This window comes from Falco naumanni, chromosome 1 (assembly GCF_017639655.2).
Source record: "Falco naumanni isolate bFalNau1 chromosome 1, bFalNau1.pat, whole genome shotgun sequence".
Taxonomy (NCBI): domain Eukaryota; kingdom Metazoa; phylum Chordata; class Aves; order Falconiformes; family Falconidae; genus Falco; species Falco naumanni.
The window spans coordinates 19510492-19527362 of NC_054054.1; the positions used below are offsets into that span (position 1 = coordinate 19510492).

General features: G+C 41.8%; 2 protein-coding genes across 12 annotated transcripts in view; both read right to left on the reverse strand.

Annotated features, from left to right (window-relative positions):
• Positions 1-1358: 1358 nt before the first annotated feature.
• On the reverse strand, positions 1359-13462 carry ADAD1 (adenosine deaminase domain containing 1). Its single transcript, XM_040582325.1, has 11 exons — positions 12724-13462; positions 11148-11324; positions 10696-10863; positions 10076-10144; positions 9371-9496; positions 8497-8620; positions 8121-8291; positions 6243-6469; positions 4629-4866; positions 3975-4107; positions 1359-2859 (listed from the first exon to the last, which is right to left on the reverse strand). The coding sequence occupies exons 1-11, from the start codon at positions 13460-13462 to the stop codon at positions 2746-2748; spliced, it is 2286 nt and encodes a 761-aa protein (XP_040438259.1). The 3' UTR covers positions 1359-2745.
• Positions 13463-13556: 94 nt separating this feature from the next.
• The window catches only part of KIAA1109 (KIAA1109 ortholog), a 125136-nt gene continuing 121821 nt past the window's right edge, over positions 13557-16871 (reverse strand). For all 11 annotated transcript variants that reach the window (XM_040583966.1, XM_040583943.1, XM_040583950.1 and 8 more), the window contains 2 exons: positions 16053-16218; positions 13557-14269 (listed from right to left, as the gene is read on the reverse strand). In XM_040583966.1, coding sequence (XP_040439900.1) covers positions 14053-14269; positions 16053-16218 — 383 coding nt within the window. In that variant the 3' untranslated portion in view covers positions 13557-14052. The remainder of the gene's footprint in view (positions 14270-16052; positions 16219-16871) is intronic.

The window sequence follows — 16871 nt, forward strand, 5'->3', positions numbered from 1 at the left end:
CCAGCCAGCTCCAAGACAGACCCACCACCGGCCAAGGCCAAGCCCATCAATGACAGTGGTAGTGCCTCCAGAATATCATATTTAAGAAGGGGGTTAAAAACCCCTGCACAACAAACTGCAGCCAAACAGAGGAGTGAGAGCAGCAACTCTGCAGACACCCAGGTCAGTGAAGAAGGGGCAGGAGATGCGCCAGGTGCCGGAGCAGAGATTCCCCTGCAGCCTGTGGGTGAAGCCCATGGTGAGGCAGGCTGTCCCCCACAGTCCATGGAAATCCACAGTGGTGCAGATCCCCACCTGTGGCACAGGGAGGACCAGGGGCTTGTCACTAGGGGTGTGGCTACCCCACCCTGTGTTCTCAGCCCTACCTGAGGCATCTCAGCCACAGGTGCCACATGGCCCAGCCTGGCCTCTGTTCCTACAGGCAAGGCGCCTGGGGCAGGTCCGCTGCTGGCCCTCGGGCACCACAGAGCTGCTGCTCCCAGTTTGGGCTGCACAGTTCCTGAGCCAAGGGAGCAGTGCCCACACTTTCTCTCTCTAAAAAAAGACATGGCACTTTGTCCACACGAATTGCCCGTTTTTCAAGTGTCTCACCTATCCTACCTGTTACAAGAACAATGGAAATGGGGCTGTCCTGGTTGCTTTTCCTTGAGCCTTCTGAAGTTTGCTATTGTGCTTTGAAACTATTGTTGGCAATTGCCGCTTGTCTGATTCGAGTCCATTACAACAGTTTTTCCTTTCATGTGCCACCTTGCTTTCTTTGGTGAAGCCTCTCCAACTCCCAGCAACACACTGGTATTTTAAAGTTACAATGTTGTAACAATTGAAAGTGATCCGTTTCATATCACTCAAAATCTGGCTATAAACAGTCTTTGTCTTACTACTGGCTTATACCAACTGTTTATTTCTCATAGCCTTGATTTCTTAATGGTATTACACTCAAACACATTTTATCCGGGGAGGCGCTGGCCCAGGCTGCCCAGAGCAGCTGTGGGTGCCCCATCCCTGGCAGTGCCCAAGGCCAGGCTGGACGGGGCTGGGAGCAGCCTGGGCTGGTGGGAGGTGTCCCTGCCATGGCACAGGGGCTGGAACTAGATGACCTTTAAGGTCCTTTCCAACCCCCACCAGTCCATGATTCTGTGATCTCTGTAGTGTTTGGGTTTGCTTTCATTCTAGCGCTAACATCAGCTTGCGTATTGCTCTTACCTTATTTCTAATTCATATACTCCTGCCAGAATTATGTGAGGTGGTGTGCTTACTTCTTTCAGTCATCTTTGAATACAAGACAAAACCCAAAAGCAGTATCCTTTTAGAAAGAAGACTTAACTAGATGCACATGAAAAATACCCAATTCTCTTTACTTGCCAAAAGCATTTCACAAAGCTCTTCTTTCATTTTGTGCTGCAAGACTCCCTTCTGGTCAGTGGGAAGCAATGCTTGCTATAGCCACTGTGCACGCGATTTACAATGCAAGTTGAGGCAGAGAGTATTCCTTAACTCTTATGCTGTATTTCTCAGTTACTGAAAGATTTTGCTTGGAGTGATCCTAACTCCAGGGAGGGTTAGGTGGCCTCTTTAGTTACTTGGGTGTTTCCTTCAGCAAAAAAATGTGACAACTGCTATTTAGAGAGAATAGTGTAGCCTTCATTCACCGTCTATGTAATCTGTCATATCACGTAAGGAAGCGGGACAGTGACTCTGTTCTCAGCAGGGGACATCAGTTCCCCTCCGGGATGCAAGGAAGAGGCCAAGCTCTCAGCCAGCAACTGTTGGTACTTCGTGCTCACACACATGTCCCTGGCCTGTGCAACCGGCCACGCATGTATGTATGTATGCGTGATGTATACGTGCTCTGTGCACGTGTGCCTGCTGATCATACAGCTTCAGCCTCATTACTGGAACCACAGCACTCTTGCCTCTCTCAAGCTTATAGAATCATATGTTTTGAAATCACTGACGCAGCTGAGGAAAACCCTGGAGAGAACTCCTATGTGCTTACCTTTACTGGCTCAGTGCATTCTTGTGTATGCTGCTACTTCATCAAAGAACAATCCAGATCACACCATTTTATTTACAGACCTGACACCTTCAAAATACTTGAAAATCCACTACCAAAAATAGCAATTGTTACCAAGACATTACTCAACAGTTTTGTGATTCAAAGTTTCATATTTGAAAATACACAGATTATTTCTTAACCGTTCTGCAACAAATAATACATAGTGAATTCCAAGCCACTAGGCAAATATCCAGGCTAAATAAAAAGTCTAGAAATGACTAGCAAAAAAGCACAGATCCCCAATTTTTGTTTTTGAAAGCGATTCTCACATTAGTATACAATTTTTTAACGAAATCCAACTTCTGCTCATTTTTGAGAGCTATGAAAAAGGCAGGGAAAAAGAAGAAACAAATGCACAGCAATCCTGAAACTACCAGAAAAAAAACGTTGTTAACTCCACAGGGTGGTGTGGGAGCAAGGAAGCAGAAACAAGGTGGCATCGGGGGCCAAAAGAAAACAGATTTGCAAAGCTGTCAAGATACTCCTACCTATGAGGAAATACCAACTTTTGGAAAAGACTAAACTGTTAGAGATGGTTTAATATCTGCATGGAAATTGGCAAGAAACAGCTCTGGGATGATTTTTCTTGCTGTAAATACGAACCCTACAGTTGAACGTTTTACCGATCAGAATTACCTTTTACTGAAAGAAACCATCCAAACTGAATTCACATACAGTCCAGCTCACAGTCAGCCACTGAACTGTTCCACATCTGCAGACTTCACAATCCAGGATCCGTAACGATTTTGCTCTAAGTAGCTCTGCAGCAATTTTTTAGCTTTTTGGTACAATTCAGATTGAATCTAGAAAAAGAAAGATCTTGAAAGCTGTCAAGAATGGTTGTTAGAGACACCCAAGTTCTTTACTACCAGCATATAATACACACAAGCACAAACCTTGAAGAAAACAATACCTACAAATCTTACAGTTCTCTCAGCTGCTGACAGTGAGACAAAAGTGTTACAGACTCTAAAAACATACTCCTCTTATATGCCTGGATATTTACTGGGATGAGAGAATAGCTCTGTTGAACATTACTGCTTTTCAGCATCTTTAGAGTTCCAATACTACCTTGACACAGAAAATAAACACTTGCTATCATTCAGTGCAAATCTAAACACATAAACAAGCAGACAATTAGCAAGCCATTCTATTTTACGGTAGTTTTTGAATTATTTGAAAAATTACCTCTTGCACGTTCTAACAGGAGGAAAAAAAAAGATCCATACTTTATAAAAGCGTAAGTTTCACCTAACAATTCTGGAATTAAAATATCTCTCTTGAAGGAGATATATTCCTCTCCTCAAGGAGAGGAAAAACCTGGAAGCATATGAAGTATAAGATGAGCCTACATATGTCTAAGTAGAGAGAGAATCTAGTGAACTGTGTTCACAGCAATCAAGAATCACAGTAGCTCCTTTAAATAATTTCTCTGTATTTTTATACCACAAAGGAAAGCCTGGGACCGATTGCTGCTTTCTGATGAAGTAGTCCTACTTTCCTACTCCACTGTGACATAAGAATCCTTGACAAGACCACACTGTGGTAGAAAAGTATCTACATATGCATGAAACAAACATAAAGAGTAAGACTGAAAATGAATAAACTGCCTCCAACCTTCTTAATAGGAAACTATCTTACGTGACGAAAATGGCCAGCAACCTCCATACGCCAAGGCACAAAACACGGCAGATTTTCATAGAGAACGGTTCAAGATTATTCAGTAGATTAATTCTACTTGAAAACAGAAATTTCAGACATTCTCAGGCAAAGATTATAGGCACTATGAGAGATCCCACTGTTCAGGTAAAGTCATCAGCAAAATAGAAAGTCACCCCTGGCTAACAAATCAGCTTTGAGAGTAGCACTAAGAGACTCTCTTGCTAAAACTTCCTGCCTCTGCCACCCCCCAGCTTACCTTAGCTTCATGGTACATTGCAACTTGAAGCAAATCATTCCGTCCTGCTTCCTTAGCAAGCCATCTGAAGCGACTAAACATTGCTGCCTTGCAAAGGCGACTTGCCATAAAAATACCAGTTTTGAATGGTGAACTACAGTCAAAATAAAGAGAGAATAATAAAACTCAGTAATACATTACAGGTATATTGCTTTGATCATTACAGGATTCCCCCCCCCCCCCAATGCTTTGTGAATATGATCATATGATTCTACTTCCACTTTCAACATGCAAAGCTAATGCAAATCAGCAGCTATGAGAATTTAAACAAGTCAATCAACAACTGTTTTCAAAAGTGGAATTCATCTGAACTAGGAAGCTTATTGTTTTTCTGTATTGTGCAAACTAAAACACTCAGTACCATAGACAATGGAATAAAGATACCTCAATTCAAAGAGCTATTTAATGTCATGTCTTGGTTTCTCACTGTAAAGTTACAAGATCTTTAAAATTGTATCTCATCACAAGATGCGGTCACGGAACACAGGAGAGTCTCTCTCATTTGGGTAATACTATGGCCTCCACACATAGATTAAAAAATCACTACTCCAGTGAGCTGGCACAAAACAATAAGGCTAACAATTATTTACAACATAATAAAGAGAAATTTCTAACCTTTCAATGGTTTTTCCATTTAATCCATCCACAACTTCCAGTGATCTATCTGGCAATGACCAATTCAAACTAAGAGACTTCTGTTTGAAGTCTACTTGAATCGGGTATGCAGCATTTACCATGTAAGTATGACATTTGTTGACCATGTAAGGCGTGGGAAGCTTTGATGTAAGTGTATCATCAACACGCTGGTTTATAGCTATTTCTAGCCCTCTTGTATCTTTGCAATTTCCATTTCCTATTAAGCAAAACAAAATCAAATTAAAAGAAGAAAAAATAAGAAAAAAAATTAATGCAGATGTTTCCATTGGTCTACATAATATTCATTTTTCTACACAAAATTAGTGTTTGGAAGAACCAGTTCCAACATTCAGTTCATACAACAAAAACTGTTTCACAGTTTCTTCTCCAGAGGCATCATTATTTTCATTGGATGCCTCTTTTTTGGAACAATTATTCTTCATCAACTCTTTCCATTCCTTGCAGAAGACAGCATTAAAATAGAAGCTGCAACACAAACTTTCATGTTCTAGATTAGAAAATGTGCTAGGGAGTTTGCCCACATTACTCCATATCCAACAGTATTTCTGACTGCCGACTAACTAAGTATGCTTTGGTCCATAGCATCTCAAAGAACAGTCATAGAATTTCTATTAAATAGAATGGCAATATATTATAGATCATTATGATTACTTTGAATACCACTTAAGTGAGCATATTAGAAGTTTTTCTATTTCTATTTAAAAGTGCCCAAATTTCCTCAGAAGGAACAGGCAGGCTTTCACCAGTTCTTGTAAGATCCTTTGGAGTGCTTCATAAACCTTGTTCCGTGCTAGAAAAAGAAAAGCTGCTACACCTTCCATGTCTGGGGAACTCAGACCATGTACCAAGTCTCACAGTACAAATATTAACAGGAACAAACACCTAAACATCTTCAGGATAACAGCCATTAATTTAATTCCAGCACATAAATAAAAGCTACTGAAATGACTTCTGATAATAGTACGATCTTCCTGACTGCCGCTAAATCCTGAGAATTCACTTATCACCTTGGTAATCCCTATTCCTCAACATCCATTTGCATTAACCAATACCAAGGGGGAGGTGGCGGGGAGCACAGGCCATGAACATAACACAAAACTGAACAAAGACTTTCCAGTAGAGCTTGTAAGATACCCCAAGGTGAAACTGAGCACTTTCAGTTAAATACTGGCAGTTCTTCCACTGCTTGATTCTACAGTTACTTGACTTGTCACCTTTAAAGTCACCATATTTGACTGAACAGTTGCCACAGCATGTGTCACACAGTATTTTCTCAACACCTAAAATTTAATTTGTTATAAAACAATGCTGAATTTCTTCTGTTACTCTAATACATAGTAAAGGAAGGGCAATCTAGCAAGCTAGAAAAAAAACCCTATAAGGACAAAAAAGCAAGCCCGAGTTTTACATTAGAGCGTTTCAAAGATGAGCAGGAAAAAAACCCACCTTTTCAGGAAAATACTGTAATTCTTTGAAGAACCACCATGGTTTAGTTCATGTTTTATAAAATGTGATCAAACTGGAACATGAAAACATACAAAGAAACCCCACTGAAATTCATGTTATGCTTACCTACAAGAATACTGTTGATATATACTGGTTCAATGAAGTGACTCAGCAATGCTCCCTGAACACCAACCACTTCCCATTTTGTTAATTTGTCACTAGCTGACATACTGCTTGTCCTATCAGTTCTATGTGGACAACAAACAGTTAGGTAAATCTTGCCTTCTACAGTCACATGAAGGTTCAGTTCTTCACGAGCTTCATAAGCATTGATAGATCCTGGATTGAGATATCTAAATTAAGACAAAATGAATTTCAGTGAGAAACCACTCTAATCAGAGGTTATTGCAAAGTGGCACCTAATACCGTTTCTCAAAAAGCAATTATCAACAGGCACACGTCTCACATTGCGTTCATTCAGTATGTGAAAATTTTAGAAGCACCACATTCAGCTGCTCAAGCGACTAGGATATTGAAGTTGGTGTTTAACTAAGAAATGGTAGTTCAACCTAATTGTGCAAACACTGAAAGAGATCAGCCCATGCTGCAAACAAGCTATCACTTTGTGTCTATACTACCACAGACGTTACTTGGACACCATTCATCTTTGAAAAAAGCAGCTGTAAGGTTGTTAATCCCCTTTAAAACAATTTACACTGCAATTCTTCAAAATATTTAAAACAAGGAGTTGCAACACATTAGGGAGACAAAACAGCAATTGTTCTGAAGCAAAACAAATTTTTCCTCCTTAACTACACAGGGATAAGAAGTCAAAGCCTGAAGCTTTGAGCTAACTCTCCCCAGTTTTATCATAACTTACAAAGTTATGATCACAGGTGCTTTTGCTTTACTACTTTATTAGAAAGCAAAAATTTAGTTCTGGCTTAAGTAACATACTACCACCTGTTCTAAGTGGTCATATTTTGCTACTCAGCGGACTGCTTGCAAGTAGCTCCCTTCTAAAAACAGTCTTTAAATAACTCTATACATAAGCAAACCTGCTGTATAAGAATACTTCCCAGAGTTTGTTTCAAGAGAGCACAGACCAGAATTGCCAAAAAGCAAGAGAATAAGCACTGACACTGCGATCCATCAACTACAACAGAGCAGCTCACAAAGAGCACCCAGTCTCACCAGCTATTTCTGTGTAAGAGCGGGCTGTGAACTGAACATCATCTGAAGTCTTCTGCAGGTCTAACAAGAGGGGCTCCTCCCCCTGTCAGCACAGCTTGCAATACACTGCTCTACCTTCCCAGCACCCAAACACAGTATGAAAGCTGCTAGCTGTCTCACTTGTACAAAAAATTTATGACTGGCTGATTTTCAGGGACATCATTCCACTGTACCACTGTAAGGGAACACAAAATAACGTTGCTCATAGTAACCTTGTAAAGCAGTGACTGCTGCTGCTAAGTGTCAAAGCTATTAAAGCCTTCAAAAATTTAACAAAATTTTAGAAGTGTAAAGATAAGCATAGAAGTGTATTTGTCCCATCAAGTTTCTCTCGTTACCTTTTTTCTACAAAGCAGAGCAGGAACCTACTGCTTCAGTTCAAGGTTTTTTATAGCCTAGGCCCATGGTGCAAAGGATGACATTCAGTCACCACATCCACTTGCTCAGTGGTTAAATTCATGACTTAGTATTTTAAGAGTATCTTGGGAGGGGGGTTAACTGCTAAGCGGGTATCTGTAACAAACAAAGAATCATTCTGAAGCTATAACCCACGTAAAAGGCTTCTGTATCGTCACGTTGAGCTGTATCTCATACACTGATCACTATCACCCTGCACTATAATGCTTGCAAAACATGAAAAAACCCCACAGAATAGCCCCCCCCCCCATATTAGAAACATGTAACAATCCATATTTTCCACACTCACAAATATGTTTGTCACTGCAGATAAATATTCCACTACAACACCTCTGAAAACACAAAGGTACTTACACCGGTGATTTTAACTGAGCCGTTCCTTTTGGAAGCTGATTCATGTAGAGATAGATAGCTGTATTTTGCTTTAGGGTAAGCAGCTTCGAGCCTGGTGGTGCGTGAAATACAGATTTTTCTGTCCTTGCTGGATTTTCATTATAGAACAGCAAAAGATGCCTATAAAAATATCTAAAAAGAAAGCATCAAGACAAGCACAAAATACACTACTTAGTTTACAAATACACTGACATTCACATTTTATTCACACAATTTGAAAATAATCCAGAAGGTACTAACTATAAAATGCAAGTTCAGTTATATTGACATTTGTGAAAGTAAAACTGAGAACTGTCTGCAAGAGAACTGGTAAAACTATTTGTACACACATTCTTACCTAAGTAGAGAACGTCTTGCAGTAACAATGGCATGGCTGTCATGCAACACTCTTCCACAAGGTTGAAAGCACTGACTGTAATTACAGTCTCCTGTTCCTAAAGCTACAACTTCATGCCATCCACCTAAAAAAAAAAGTAAACCAAAGATAAAAATCCAACAAAAACCCACTGCATTTATTTTTACATGACTGTGGTGGGTTAAACTTGTCTGGCTGCCAGGTGCCCACCAAGTCACTCTCTCACATCCCCCATCCCCCAGCAAGTTAGACTCTATGATCTTTAAAGGTCTTCTCCAACCTAAATGATCCTATAAAAAAATAAAATAAAAAAGCCCATAGGTCAAGGCAAGCGCAGGCAGGTTGCTTGCCATTCACCACCATGTGCAAAACAGTCAGCCTGGGGAAGATTAATTTAATTTATTGCCAATTAAAGTAGGACAGTGAGAAACAAAACTAAAAGTAAAACCAGCTTCCCCCTACTCCCCCCTTCCTCCCAGGCTCAACTTCACTCCTGACTCCTCTACCTCCTCTCCTCCCTGCTTGAGCCACGCAGGACTACTGGGAAGCATCCATTCCTACATGTTGTCTCTGCTGCTCCTTCCTCCTCACGCACCTTCCCCACTCCAGCATGTGGCCTATATAGCTGGTCTATAGAGCCTTGCTCCTCTTTTGAGGCAGCACAAGGAAACACTTATGTAGGTCTTGGATATTTGTACCGCTGTAGCAGTTATACATTGTGACAGAGCCGTCAGAACAAAGTATGTTAAAGAAGGAGAACTACCCCTTTACCAGCTCCAAAATGCGTTAATCTAAGGCTCTCTGCGAACACAGCCTGTTTTCTGTCCCCCAACACTCACTATCAAAACAGACTTGCCTTTTTCAATGATGAAGGCAGCCAGTGAGCTGCCACAACTTCGGTACTCAGGATGCTTGGCAGTCAGTCTGTTAAATACTTCTTGAACTGTTTGTGAAAGTTTTTGATGTATAAGCTGTTTTCCTCCTAAATATAATAAAAGCCAGCAAAACACAAATTTGTCAGGCAGTGTGTTGTGGGGGGAAAGAGGACACACAGACACAGGACGATGACAATAGACATGATCAGTTGCTTAGCAAACTATAAATGTAAATACATGGTAGAAGCATATCAACACACTTCTGGGATTCTGAAGACTATCAGGATAGAGATGAATAAATAAAGAACAGGAATATCTGAACACTTTATGCTTTTATTATTCATGGTAGGACATCAGGAATGTGGATCAAGTCTGATCATCTACTTCATGCAGTATTTCGAGTAAGGACAGAAATATTGTTTCTGTCACAATCATTTTCACCACTTTAAGCAATTTACTGGAGTTGCGTCTGATTGTAGACCCGACAGTCAGTCTCCTACTATAGTGACACTAATTCTTACAGCGTTTTCAAAGACATGTTTACAATAACAGTAACTTCACTGAGATCAACTAAAGGTGTTAAAATGTTAAAAAGAAAAAAAAAAGGGGGGGGGGGCACGGTGGCAGCGAAGCAAGCATTTGCTGGCTAGTTTGAATCAATAGAGAAGAACAAGACTACTCCTTACCAAAGCAGATCCTTGATACACAAACAGGGTTTGTTGGAGTCCAGGGCTCGGCAGGAATATGGGGAGGATCTAAGAATTCAACAAAATTTCAAACTGTGATGGAAATTCTAAATTTCAAACATGGGTGTCACACTATTTCTAGAAAGTTAAAAAGTTTCCAATTCTCTAAGAATTTTCTTTTGTGACTTTGAAGCCCTTGTAAGCACAGAACCGTTTAGGCAGCAACCCTTAAAATAAGATAAACGTTATGGTAGCTCAATTCTTTTGAAAGTAGTAACTCGGTGTTGAAGACTTTTAATCACAAAAATTCAAAACCACATAGATCAACTCCACATTGCTGTTACCTAGTGAGTAGCAAATCAAGGACAACAGCAACAAATAAATTAATTCCTTCAGTATTCTGCACTCTGCTACAAAGTGATGCAACTCCTAATACACAAAAGACAACGGAAAAAAACAGTTTCAGAACCATACAACAAGTAGCTCTGCCTAAAGGATTCAAGAAAACTGACAGAGGCCCTGATACGGAAGCATTTAATAAAACTACACAGAGGTTTTGCATAGGAAAACCTTAAGCCATGCTTTTCAAGTTCTTATTAGGTATTGCTAAGAATATTTACCTGATTTTTCAAAAACCTTTGCCCCTCCATGTTCCAAGTTAAGTAGCTCATCAAGAGCCAGTTTAGCTGCATTGAATTTAGATTCCTTCTTGTTTTTCCCAAGTCCAGTCTTGTAGCAAACACCATCTATCACCGCACAAAAGGCAAAATAAGGACATATGATATTGCCTTTAAAGGAGGAAAAAACCCAGACATAATTAGTGAAATTATTTTAGCGTACTTCATCTGTAGCTTTATGTGCTTATATTCATTCCAGGGACAAGCAGAAAACAAGGAAGACAATTGCAGCAAAATACAATTCAAAGCTTTCACCTCCACAAGAACATTGGTAGCTTTCACTTTATGCACTTTTCACAGCATTCTGGTAGCAGCCAGAATTTTATATGATTCACCTGATCAAATTCTATACCTCAAGGATAAGCAAGTATTACTTTAAGAAATGAAGTACTTACCTGCCATGCCAGTTTCTTTCAGTTCCAGTTGTGCGTGGTGCATTTGCGCAAACTGATGCAAGGCAGATACTGGGTTCATTGCTCCCTGTTCATATCTTGCAATGAAGTCCTCGATGTCTTTCTTTGCAGGAAGTGCTGCCAGTGGTGGAGCACAGGCTGCTTTCAAAAGAAAAGGTTCTGAAACAAAATTTAAAAAAGGACTGAACACACTTGCTTTTTAGATGCTGCTTAGAAGAACAAAAAGCAAAAACACTGACTCAAGCTCTATTGCTTTGTACTGATTTCTACACTGACACTAGCAATTCTGAAATGGCGCGTACCTCCTTTTTTTAAAGCATCAAAGCTTTTACTTTGAGTACTAAATCTACTCTGAATACAATCAGATGTTACATGTCAAAAGAACATATATTCCCGTTCCCCTCCCTTGCAAACCAGCAACCAAATGGAAGTTGCTGATGGCAGATTCAAAACAATGGAGCCTGTGGTTTTTCACACAAAACTGTGAAACTGTGCAACTCTGTCCTTAAGACACCACAGAAGTTTTGGCAACCACGCACACTTCAAAAAGCAGGTAACTCATTCAAAGAAAAAGAAACACACCCACAAAGAACTGCTGAATACAGAAACAGCACCTCTGGCCAAAACATGGCAAGAGCTGCACTGCACTGCACTCCCACCCCAACGGTCCCCCCCACGCCCATGATTACCCACACCAGGAACCAGGACAGCGGTGGGGTGGGTTATTCCATCTGTCCTAGCACTGGGCCCTTACGCTCTTCAGTAAACAATGCGAACCAATTCAGTCAAGTCATAAGAGGCTTCTACCAAATCTGAGGGGTCCTGAGGCAAACCTACTCTTCTGAGTTTTACAAGACAAAATCTTCCAAGGAGCACACTACTATCTGGACAGTTGTCTTTGATGTGGAGGTCTCCCACAGAATAACCAATTAACATTTCCTGCAGCATCTGCTTCTGTGAAGGAACGAGGTGTTCTTTCAGATTTAAGAGAAAAAACTAAGTCTTTTTCACTGTATCAACTCAAGGATGGATGGAATCTCCAGCCTCAGGACTACCACATACACATGCACAAGCACATCCCAGCCATGAACTAAAATAAAGTTATCTCCAAGTGTCATCAATAGGTACCTTTACCTCGATACAGCTATTCAGAAAACAAATTATTCAGAATACATCCTAGGGTATCTAGAACTGCAGTTAAAGCTGTTTTTCAATGAACTCTATGAAAATTCATGCAGCAGCACATCTCCTGTATTCTGGCAGCCTCTACAGCACTGTTAATGTACAACATGGAATTTGTAACAATGAGATGTTGCAGACTACCCTGCCTAACCCACAACAAATCTCTAACAAAGTACCAGCACTGAAGGACGGAGACAGAAGGTCACCCAATGCTGGAGAAGTCATTTAAGAAAATACTGTGGTAAAAAAAGAGTGGCAGAGGGCTGCAACCTTAAAAAAAAAAAGGTCGTTAAGTTACTTTCGCTAGCATTAAAAGTGCATTTCAATAGCTAATCCCTTCGTATCAACCTAAAGCCATACCTAACTTTTGCATCACCTCTGGTGTGGCGCCCCTGTGAGGTGGCTGCCGCTTGGGCCTCACAACAGCGGGCCGGGCGGGCTCCCTCAGCGGCGGCTGCCTGGGGGCCGCGGCGGGCCGGGCGGGCTCCCTCAGCGGCGGCTGCCTGGGGGCCGCGGCGGGCCGGGCGGGCTCCCTCAGCGGCGGCTGCCTGGGGGCCGCGGCGGCCCGGCCGGGCTGCCTCAGCGGCGGCTGCCTGGGCGCCGCGGCGGCCCGGGCGGGCTCCCTCAGCGGCGGCTGCCTGGGCGCCGCGGCGGCCCGGGCGGGCTCTCTCAGCGGCGGCTGCCTGGGGGCCGCGGCGGGCCGGGTGCCCCCCGGCGCCGGGCCAGGGCCGGGGGCGCCAGCGCTCGGCGGCCGCCCGCCGCCGCTGCTCATGCCTGGGCCGCCTCAGGAGGCCGGGCGGTGGAGCGACAGGACGCGGGAGCCGCGCCGCACGCTGCGCTTCGCTTCTGGCAGCTCTTCCCTTTCGCCCTCCGCGACCCCGGCTCGGCGGCAGCCTTCCCTCACAACTCACGGCGCCCGGCCGCCAAGCGGCTGGAAGAAAAAAGGGCGGCGGGAGGGCTGGCCCTCGAGGGACCGAGGCAATTACCGCGGCCGGTCCCGCCCAGCTCTCCAGCAAGCAGCGGGCGCTGGAGGGCGGGAAAAGGCAGGCACGCGCCTCGCTCCAGCCGCGGAGGGCGGGAAGAGGCGGTACTTGCCGCCCGCCCGTCTCTGCCATGCCAACTTATGCCAAAAGCAGTTCCTTGATTAAACAAACAAATACCATGACCACCACCCACCCACCCCACCCACCCCAAAAAAAAGGGGCCCTGTACAATAGTTAAATTTTATTACAAGTGTAATAAACTTAATGATTTTTTTTAGCACTAAGGCAATCACAGTTTCATAAGTTATATATATATATATATGTATACAATTTACACAAGTCTACATTGACAAATCAATTACCGGTCACATCAACGAGGGGTTTGTGTTATGGCAAATAAAGTTTATGAAAATTCACAGTTAATCTGCAAGTATTTTAAAGATGCAGGAATCATATTGCACGTAAGAAAACGGTGGATGCCAAGGAGCAGATTTACAGTGTTCCAGCTATTCCTTCACAGAATGTACATTGGTCATCATCATGCAAAAACTTCAAATACAGAATGGTATCATGTACCACGGTAAACAGTTACTCACAATGTAAGTTTTAAATAGAGTAGCAAAAAAGCTGTTAGGTTTCTCTTTAAACCATATTTAAATTCTTAAAATATCATAAAACACTTTGATAAAATCAAACGGAATTACAGTTGTCACATTATCTTCTTAGTATTCTTCCTTGTCTTTTCCTTTCTTTTCCTTTTCATCCTGTAGTGCAGTACCGAGTTTCTTTATAAGGACTGACAACACTTTGTCCAAAGGATCCATGACACCGCGCTGCAGCCACTTGGGAATAGTAGTCCTCGCATGGTGAAAGCCCAGCTTCTGGAGGATGTAGTCAACGCCAACAGGATCAATTTTTCTCCCAGTCCATGATATTAATCTAGAAAACAATAAACAGGGGACAATCTCAAATATATAAATATAGCCCCTGGCACTTGTGCAAACAAACATCCATTTTTACCATTGTTACCCCTGACCCACTTGCATCCAACGGGCATGGCTTCAAACGTAATGTACACAGATAAGCTGAAGATGACCAATGGAATGACTTTTCAAAGGAAGAGGATGCTCAAGGAGGCAAAAAAACAGGACCAGGCTGCCTCCAGACGATGTTTGAACCCATGCATGCTTACTGCTAACACAAAATGCCCACTGTCAGGATTTCTTTGGCCTGCACTGATTTGTTGTTTCAATACATGAATGAACACTGAGGTGCTCCAGCAGTGTCAGCAGAGGTGAAAAAACCAAACCAACCCCAACACAGAGAAAAGTCATTTTCAGTGATTAAAAGTGTATATTGAGAGCAGCAAGTTGCTGCTGTATACGCTGTTCTTTTGTGGTCAGTTGAAACTGCCATATAGCAACTAGTACATGATACTTTTTTTATTTTAAGGTGACTGCTTAAAGAAGTCTTAAAGAACTGGAACGCTGAAAATGAAAACCTGCAAGATGAAAAAATACACGGCAGAAAGTGAATGGACTGCCGTAGCACAGAGTGAAACACGGTAATCTGTGGTCCTTAATGAGCTTAATTTTACTGTATCCTAATTTTGAAGAACCTCCAACAGGATCTTTAATCTCTGTAATTTCTCATCTAGAAATTAACTGATGCAATAGATAATTGTGTTATCCAACACTTGTCATGTCCTGTAGCCGGTATCTTTCATAGCAGTGCTAACAGCCAAAGACAAATCCGTAACACATCTGTGCACAAAGTTTGGGCCAAGCTGACTCTAAAGCGTAATCAGAGATGAAGCTAAAAACTGTAAATTTCACTAAGGCAGAGATATAGAAAAATAACATCAAGTATGACTCATCAAAATGACACTCATTGCTAAGTCTGCAAGACTATGCAGCCTTTTTAGCTGCAAGCATTTCACCAAGAGGGAGAGAGCAGCAGCTGGAGTATAGATGCGAGTAAAGAAGCAATAATTAAACTCATAATTAAACACATCCATGTAGTTATTCTGTTTTTCCCATTAGGCTTTCATTTCTCCTCTATAAAAATAGCTGGGAGATGGTGTGAGCAGTGTAATGACAGTAGGCCCAGAACATCAACTCCCAGATTTTGAGTTGTTAGTTTAGTAGGGAACCTTTACTGGGTTTGGTTTCTTACTCCTTGTTCTCCCACAGACCTGTGTCCTTTAATAGCACGAGAATACTAGTGTAAGGTTGTCACTTGTACAGCAGATTTCATTTGAGGTTGACCTGATTATCCCTTAGGCAGGAAAGGAAACTCAGCCACGTGTCAATTAATAGACTAACGGATTTTTTTGTTGCCAGCATCTCATGGGAAGTCTGCAGTACAGTAAGTAGATTGCTTTCCTCCTATTCTTACCTAGGAACAGTTTTACATCCTGAAAGCTCCATTGGCCTAACTCAAGATAACTTTAAAGCTATCTGGATAACTTTAAAGATTACTTCAAATGTTCTAAAGTAACCTAACATGGTCCCACAAAATCTTAGTCATCTGTTCAGAGCAGAGTTCACCATGTATTAATCCATTTAGTCCATTTTTATTGTTAGATCTACAATATCCATGTCCACATGATCAATCCTTTTAGGAGCTGAACAGCATCAACTTGGAAACACATGTCATTTGCAGGACAGTACCCACAGGTAAGATGCACAGACAAGAGAGTGCAGGTAAGCCTGCTTGTTACCTGAGCGTGGGTTCCAAATGCCAAGTATTGCACATAAATTCTCTCCAGTCGACTGTAGTGTAAGTAATGCTTTCCTCTGCCTCTTTGTCAGCGGAGCTGTCGTCTAGAACACCAACGGAGTTTTTCTGCCCTGGACGAGCAGCCAAAATGCGAGGAGGAAAAATTGCTACAAAACAGAAAGAGGGAAAACCCCACCCCAAGTCAGTTACAAGCATCTCACTTGAATTCTCTTTGCACATCATTTAAATAAAAGCAAAGCACAAATTAAAAAAAAAAAAAAAAAACACACCACCTTGTGGTTTGGTTTTACAGAATTTCTGGCAAACAGCTTTGATTTGAATGAAGTGCTAGTAAAAAATATCTTATGAAAACTGTAATAGACACTGGATAATACTGGAATGTGGGATTCTTCCTTCTCTCTGCCAGCCCAAGGCATCCAGATACAGGGGCTTTCTTCCAAATTCAATTCAACAAAGCATATATATTACATTCCATAAACGAAGTACGGACACACTCCTGGTATAGAGTATTTTTATGGACTGACAGAGTGTAGTCTCTGAGAAGGAGGATGGCGGGGGAATAGTTAAGTTAAATCTTTGTCCTGAGGCATCAAGAGGACGACCTGAACCCAGCTCTTATTGTTTATTCATCTTAAGCCTACAAAAAAATCTCTGTTTGGTGCACTTCACAAATACATCAAACTCACTTGTCTTCAATTTGCTTTTCTTCACAAAGACCACACATTGCTTAAGAATGCATGCACCAAATTTCAATGTTGCAACTGAACATATTCACGTGGAAAAGTAAAGCATTCTGAAG